The sequence below is a fragment of the Tachysurus fulvidraco genome, chromosome 14, assembly GCF_022655615.1.
Source record: "Tachysurus fulvidraco isolate hzauxx_2018 chromosome 14, HZAU_PFXX_2.0, whole genome shotgun sequence".
NCBI classification, from domain to species: domain Eukaryota; kingdom Metazoa; phylum Chordata; class Actinopteri; order Siluriformes; family Bagridae; genus Tachysurus; species Tachysurus fulvidraco.
Window position 1 is genome coordinate 2,351,395 of NC_062531.1, and position 8,169 is coordinate 2,359,563.

Sequence of the window (8,169 nt, forward strand, 5' to 3'; positions counted from 1 at the left end):
CAATAATATTATATTTTTATATTATATTATTATTATTTCCGTTTAAATTTATTGGTAGAGTTTGGTTTGGAGGTGACACGTGCACATGGTGACAAACAAAACCACATTTTAATAAACGTGTTAATAGACTAATAAACCCCCTTAAATAAGCAGGATAAATACCAACACACCCCCATGTCACTGGAGAGAGGAGTCGCTCCTCGTGCGCTGGACACATCGTGACGTCACTTCGCTCACCTTATAAAGTCACACACCTGGCGAAATAAAACATCGACACACGCGCACAGATAAGGCAGAGGGGCAGTAAAGTGAGAATCTCAGTTTAAAGTCTGCATCTTAAAATATATCTTTTATGAATCTGGCCAGTTTCTCCTGCTTCTCGTGCAGCATGTCACCGGCGGAGTCGCAGCCCACGAGCCCGGCAGCAGCAGCTGTGTCTCCGCAGGTAAGCTTGGACTCAGCGTCACTGATCCATCATCATCATCACCTTCATCATCATCATCATCAACCCGGACCTAAGGACGCTATTCCTGTGAAACCTGAACCGCGAGAAGGCAGCCCCAGGGCAGAGCTGGAGGAAGTGGTGTCAGTGGGTCATCCTACCGGCGGCCGGCGAAGAAAGAGGCCCGTGCAGCGCGGAAAACCTCCGTACAGCTACATCGCACTCATAGCTATGGCTATCGCCAACTCAGCGGAGAGGAAGCTCACGCTGGGGGGCATTTACCGTTTCATCACGGAACGCTTTCCGTTCTACCGCGAGAACTCGCGCAAGTGGCAGAACTCCATCCGGCACAACCTGACGCTTAACGACTGCTTTGTAAAGATCCCACGGGAGCCCGGAAGGCCTGGAAAGGGCAACTACTGGACGCTCGACCCCGCCGCTGAGGACATGTTCGACAACGGCAGCTTTCTGCGCCGGAGGAAGCGCTTTAAGCGCTCGGACGTCAGCACATATCCGGCGTTCGCCCAGAGCACGGGCGGGTTCGCGTTCAGCCCGAGCCCCGCAGCCCGGCAGCCATATCCCAACGCCTTGTACCCGACCGTGACCTCGGGCTACAGCGGCTCTCCGTTACCCGGCTCTCCTCACGGAGCCATGCTGCATCCCTATCAGCCGTCGGCGGGGGTCGCTCACGCTCATCTTCAAGGACAAGGCCGGATGTTCAGCATCGACAATATCATCTGTCAGCAGTCCAGCGGCACCGGGGCCGAACTTCATGTTGGGCTCGGTTCCGGAGACCTGACCTCCATGAGCGGGAGCTGCTCGGCATTGCCCACCACTGACCCAACCAGCTTCCAGACTCAGTCTCTTAACCACACGAATTTGCTGAACAGAAATAGCGGCTCCATGGTGACTGGTTTCTCATCCTCAGCCTCTCCAACGCACCTGACCTCTGCAACGCCGCCTGGTTTCTCTCCCGGTGGCTACTGCACCGGAAACAGGACGTCGCGGCCCGGCTCGTGCGCAGAGCACACGGAACAGCTTCTGGGTCTCACGGGAACAAATCTCAACTCGTACAACAACTCGTATGTGCGACAAGCAAACTTTGCATCCGGACTTGAGCGCTACATGTAATATAGAAATATATGTTTTTTAAAAGTTCCTGTAAAACTCGCTGTCTTTTTTATGGCCATTTTTCTATAATTGGATGCTGGAAATGTAAAATTTGGGGCTTTTAACATTATAAGTAGCCTAAATACTACTAAAGAGCACACGGTTTATTTAAAATGTGGATATAATTATAGCTTTAAAAATAATTTACAGAATACAATAATAAAAGAAAAAGAAACACTAACTGTACTTTACAAAATCTGTAGGGTTTCCCTTTAAGGCACCACCACAGCAATGCGGAAAAGAGTTTGGTTGCTTTACAAATATGTTATTATCAGAATCCTGTCTAAACTTTATGAACTCAAATCATTATGTTTACTGTTAAAAAAACCTAAAGAAAAAAATAAATCAATTCTTGGTGTTGTGGCCAAATCTAATCAGAAAACCATACAACACTGAGCATAAGCTAGAATGAGCGAGATGTTTTATATGACCAGCGTAAAGTGTTTTATTGCCTTGAATTTAATCTCTACACTTTTGTTTAAGCATTAGCTAATTTTTTGTGTGCTAAGCTAATAAACTCATGCTACGCCCCAACACTGATTGTAGTGTACACGTTTGTTTATTTGTAAGCATATGATGTAAATAATAGCTAAGCAATACATTTTTGTAGTGTTCTGTTTTTCATTCTGTTCATAGAAAATGTTTCCCAGATTCCCCTTTCACCTATTATTATTATTATTATTATTATTATTATTATTAGTAGTAGTAGTAGTAGTAGTAGTAATAGTGTATTATTATTATTATTATTATTATTATTATTATTATTATTATTATTATTATTATTATTATTAGTAGTAGTAGTAGTGTATTATTATTATTATTATTATTATTATTATTATTATTATTATTATTATTAGTAGTAGTAGTGTATTATTATTATTATTATTATTATTATTATTATTATTATTAGTAGTAGTAGTAGTAGTAATAGTAGTAGTGTATTATTATTATTATTATTATTAGTAGTAGTAGTAGTAGTAGTAGTAATAGTGTATTATTATTATTATTATTATTATTATTATTATTAGTAGTAGTAGTAGTAATAGTAGTAGTAGTAGTGTATTATTATTATTATTATTATTATTATTATTATTATTATTAGTAGTAGTAGTAGTAGTAGTAGTAGTAGTAGTAGTAATAGTAGTATTGTATTATTATTATTATTATTATTATTATTATTATTATTAGTAGTAGTAGTAGTAGTAGTAGTAGTAGTAGGGGGAGGCGAAGTTGTAAAGCCATTTTTTTAGCCCTTAAAAATCGAATCTTAGTCTGACTAACACACAGGCCGAGCTGGTCAAACTGGTCGACCATCCATGTGTTTAAAAATATTTTGTTCAACTGGTCAAACCTTTATAGATTTTGGATGGAGTGCATGATTTATTTGAGTTGTTTGTTTTTGAAAGGATGAGAATATTTTTCATAAAAGCAGGATATTAATGTAGATTGCACAATTAATTAATTTAATTAGGACATAAATATATCATATCTTCAGTGACACGTTTGGTTCAAGCTACTAATAAAACTTGAGAATTTATACAGAAATGATCAAAGAAAGTGTTTGTTTATTTATTTAAACAAATTTATTTGTTTAAATAAATCAGTTTGGAATTTTGAAATGATGAGGCAGCTCAACTGGGATATCTTCAGGCTGTTGTACTAAATGTATTAATGTCAGATTTCAACACTCTGAGATCAACGATACTAAATAATTACACAGATAAATGAACACTAGACTGATTATAACATGTTTTAAGTGACAAAAGGTTCACGATGAAACGTATAGGCAGCATTTTCTTTTAGTTTAGTGAAAATGAGAAGGCAATCAGCTTTGACCATGCAGGTAAATAAAAACAGGTTAGAATCAAAATTTTAAAAAGTTTGCACCATTTTAATCCATCCCTTTGTTCTTGCTTATAAAAAACATGCTTGCATTTTAAATAATAAAGCTTAGTTTTTAGTAATGTGCACCAGTGATTTATTAATGTACACCATTGACCCTGAACACCATCTACATGCAAACTTCAGCCCCAGACCTGGCCGATGGCAGCACTGGGATGAACATTTGCCCACACAATCAAAGTTGTGGGAAAAAATCCAAAGGGAAAAAATAACACAGAAATCATCTAACTTCTGATTGGTTGGGCAGCCTAAAGCCAATGGATAATGATCAGTCTTCAGCAATTCTTCTCATCACTACTTACTTAGTATTACTCTACTTTCACACCCTTACATGCTCTACCACTGTACTGACTTATTTCTGAAGTTTATTTCTGACTTATTTTCTTTTCTCAGTTTGTGATTGCTGTGTCGCAGTTACCCGATGCTCACAGACAGGCGGCGCCAGAGAGAGCTAGCAGGTGCTTCAGCATCCCCAAGAAAGAACAAAACTCCCCCAAAACACCCCAAGGTTTTCTTAAAGCAATAATATAAACACTGTGTTCTAATTAATAATTTAATTAATCATTTAAAAGAACAAATGAAATAAAGTAAAAACATTTACTTATTATGCATGCTTAACGTCAAGTCACATGAGTTGCAGCTACGTTTTGCATTAAAAATTGAGCGGTTTCTCGTAATTCTAATTCGGATTTCACTTCTAGTGAAAATGAGAATATAAACATACCTCAGCCCGAGGTACAGAACTGTTCAAGGTTCAAAAAATAATCTGAATGAGTAAATGTGAATCTGTAAAGTGCAAATCCAAATCTATGTCAACATTCTTAGTTCTGCATTTGTAAGGTGTAAGGCAGTGTGAAAGTGTGGGATGTGGTAGCTCAGTGGTTAAGGTGGTGTTTGACTACTGACCGGAAGGTCATTGGTTCGAATCCCAGGTCCACTAAGTTGCCACTGCAGGGCCCCTGAGCAAGGCCCTTAACCCTCAATTGCTCAGGAGTATAAACTGAAATAAAAAATGTAAGTCACTCTGGATAAGAGTGTCTGCTAAATGCTGTAAATGTAAATGTAAAGACTGTAATGTATAAAGTGCAACAGTGTCACATATATACAGAGTTAAAGTGTTTTGTGTGCCATGATGAAGTGTGGAGTGAGCTGTAAATTTGTTTAAAGCTCAGGAGTAGATGGAAGAGATGGGATGTAATGGACAGAGTTTAACATCCTGACAGCCTGATGGATGAAGTTGTATGAGAGTCTTGTGGAGCGAACCTGGATTCTCTGGTACTGAAGTAGAGGCTGGAGAGGAGGTTTTGACGGGTGTGAGATATCAGCAGCGATGCTGATGGCTCTGCTAGTGAGGTGGGTGTAGAAGATATATGCAAAATAGCTGAGTGCTTCTTTAATTTCATAATATGAAGAAAAAATTAAGTCGCACTGTCCTGGTGGTTTGAGAGCCAAAATAGTAACTATGGGAGTTTGTTGTATCGCCGTTGACTGAAATTCCCAAGTGTTCAATTAATGTCTATGAAAAATAATTTCATTTTGTAGTATATTTGCTGGGGGGCACGGTGGCTTAGTGGGTAGCACGTTCGCCTCACACCTCCAGGGTCGGGGTTCGATTCCCGCCTCCGCCTTGTGTGTGCGGAGTTTGCATGTTCTCCCCGTGCCTCGGGGGTTTCCTCCGGGTACTCCGGTTTCCTCCCCCAGTCCAAAGACATGCATGGTAGGTTAAGTGGCATCTCTGGAAAATTGTCCGTAGTTTGTGAATGCGTGAGTGAATGAGAGTGTGTGTGCCCTGCGATGGGTTGGCACTCCGTCCAGGGTGTATCCTGCCTCGATGCCCGATGACGCCTGAGATAGGCACAGGCTCCCCGTGACCGGAGAAGTTTGGATAAGCGGTAGGAAATGAATGAGTGAGTGAGTGAGAGTATGGTTGCTTCTTTAATTCCATAAAATGAAATAAATTATAATAAAAATGATTAAAAACATAAACCCAAGATTTTTTTATTTTGCAAATATTATTTGTAATTATTTGTTTCGGCCTTATATAAACCGTCGTGTAGTCAGTTAAGTGCCCTCAGTAGTTAGGTTTCTGTGTATGGATGATCTAAGGCTCTGTGGAACAACAGAAACCTTAAAGTGTGATCACAGGGACATTGATGCATATGACATTGCTTCAGGTCTCTACTTGAAACTGTTTGAATACCTCTAAGAGAAAGATGACTAATATTGCTCAGGGTATACCTAATAATGGCAAGTACAATTCTAACGATACACACAAAAAGGTTTTGGCTGAAAAGTAAAAGGACTAGGGACAGGTTTAACGTCCATCATGAGTAGATTTGTGTACTTCCATGCCCGAGGATCATCTAATTGTGTCGCTTGACTTACATATGCTGGATGCTGAGTACATGTCCTCTGAAATATTGAGTCATCTTTCTGATCCTTGCTACAGCACTGGCAACGTAGTTAATTAACCTTAGATGCTGCATCAGTGATAAGTGCTGCAAGAGGTGGTGTGTAAGCTTTACTTCAAACAAAGCTTGCTCGTATATTCAAGGTTATAAGCACCAGTTATAAGCACTTAGTGTCATGCAGAGTGAAATGTATCAGAGAAGTATGATGCTCCTTGTCTCCAAAGACGGCTTGAAATTCGCTGGAGAAGCCAATATGGTGTAACAAAGTGCATTGTTTAAAATGAAGACCATCTTCTCACATATCAGTGGATGATGAGGATACTGAAGGTAATTTGTGCAACAAGCTTGTTAATTAAGAGGCATCGTTTCTTCAATTGCAATGCAGTCGATGGATATGTGCACTGCATTTGCTGGTGTCATCACTGGAGTCCGCAAAGATGAGTGCTGGATAGAGCTTTCTCTGACTCCGACTGCCACTCCAAAGAGAAGGAGATTATTGAGTAAATACCTTGCTGAAAGTGTGGTGCTCTCATCTGTGGGACATACCGAGTCTGATGATAGCACCACCACCTTCTGTCAGTCTCTGGCAACATCCTTGACGAGAACATTCCAGAAATGTAAAACAGATTTTTTCAGAAATAATGTAGACTTCATGACAGCCGTATCTAGTCAGGTCTCCAGGACCAGGCTTGGGAAGCTGTGGTCTACAGGATGACTTTTGTCTGTTGTAAAAAAACACTTTAATAGTAATAATCCTTTTTATGGAGATGTGCTGACCAGGGCAATGATGGCAGGAAACGCACGACACCTTGTGGACACCAGTAACGGGTGTGTAGGGTGAAGTCAGAAAATATTGGAACACTTATTTTAAATGTAAATATTATCTAGGTTTGTTTCTGTTGACGTAAATTAAGAAAATACAAATTTGGTGAAACCCTCAAAGTGTAAACAAACGCTCTACAAATTAATGAAACGTGTTTGTATTCTGAATTAAATAAATAAATAAAAAAGAATTAAAACAAAAACATGCAAAGCATAAAGGTTTTAAAACAATTCTCTATGTTTTAATTCCTGTAAGGGTTTTTTAAAAATAACATTTTATGATCATTTCAAAATATAATGCTTTAAATCATGTCGTTATCTGATTGTGTATATGACGAATACAATTCAAATCTGTAGCAATTTCCATAATACACATTTCAGGAGTAGAAATTTAAATGAATCTTATCAGTATGTTTAATTATTTTAGTAAAGTGTAGTAAAGTATTAACATGTTAGTCAGGGTAACATTCTGTAATTCATCTATTAACACAACAATAACAAGGTTTAGAAAATCGTCAGTCTCAGATGCTTACACTTGTACTTTGTTTAGTGTCCACTAGATGGCAGTCAAGACTAAGAACGTTTCTGATTCCCTCACAATCAAATATCTATCTATCTATCTATCTATCTATCTATCTATCTATCTATCTATCTATCTATCTATCTATCTATCTATCTATCTATCTATCTATCTATCTATATGTCTGTCTGTCTGTCTGTCTGTCTGTCTGTCTACTACAAGTATAATCATATATATGATACAATTATAATGACAGAGTTTATTTGTACAATTTAGGAAAGTTTACAAGTTTTAGGATCTGTTTGGGGAATATGAACATAGTAGAAAACACTTTAAAATAAATTGTAGGTACATATTTTTACATAGTTATGAAAAAATTAAAGGCCGGTCTCAATATCACTAATCAATCCCAGTGCACATAAGGGGCCTTTCTAACGTTAATGATCTGAAACTGCCAACTTTGCAGCATTTAGACATTAAATCTCTGAAATATAAAACAAAAAACATATTTTTGACACTGATATATCGCTGATTGGGCAAAAACATAGTGCATAGTGATCACAATGCACAATCATAGCAATGTAATTATTCTTCTCCAAATACTATAAGGGATATTATACTGCTCTATTCTTTGATGTTGGAGCTGGGGCCCTTAAATAGTGCACCATTTATAGACTACTGTTTATGTAGACATTCAGTAGCTTTTGCCTAGAAAGGCACTTCTAGTGTCACCTTCAAGTTTTATTCTAATACATGATTATGCATTAAATGATTTAAAAAATGCACTTTGTCCACTTTACCAGGTACAACTCCAGATCATAAGGTACAATGATAAGGAATGGAAAAGTTAAAGTTTTCTCCCTTTTTGCTGAGTTTTTGATTATCAGATTGATTCATTAATT

At 38.2% G+C, this 8,169-nt stretch overlaps 1 protein-coding gene across 1 annotated transcript; it reads left to right on the top strand.

Moving 5' to 3' along the window:
* Nucleotides 1-352: 352 nt before the first annotated feature.
* foxe3 (forkhead box E3) lies at nucleotides 353-2,141 on the top strand. The gene has a single exon (XM_027160682.2). It carries the CDS (start codon nucleotides 353-355, stop codon nucleotides 1,571-1,573), a length of 1,221 nt encoding a protein of 406 aa, XP_027016483.2. The 3' UTR covers nucleotides 1,574-2,141.
* Nucleotides 2,142-8,169: the final 6,028 nt, after the last annotated feature.

What these genes read in the sequence shown, in the direction of transcription:
- foxe3 (XM_027160682.2), top strand. Translation starts at nt 353, where the DNA reads ATGAATCTGGCCAGTTTCTCCTGCTTCTCGTGCAGCATGTCACCGGCG.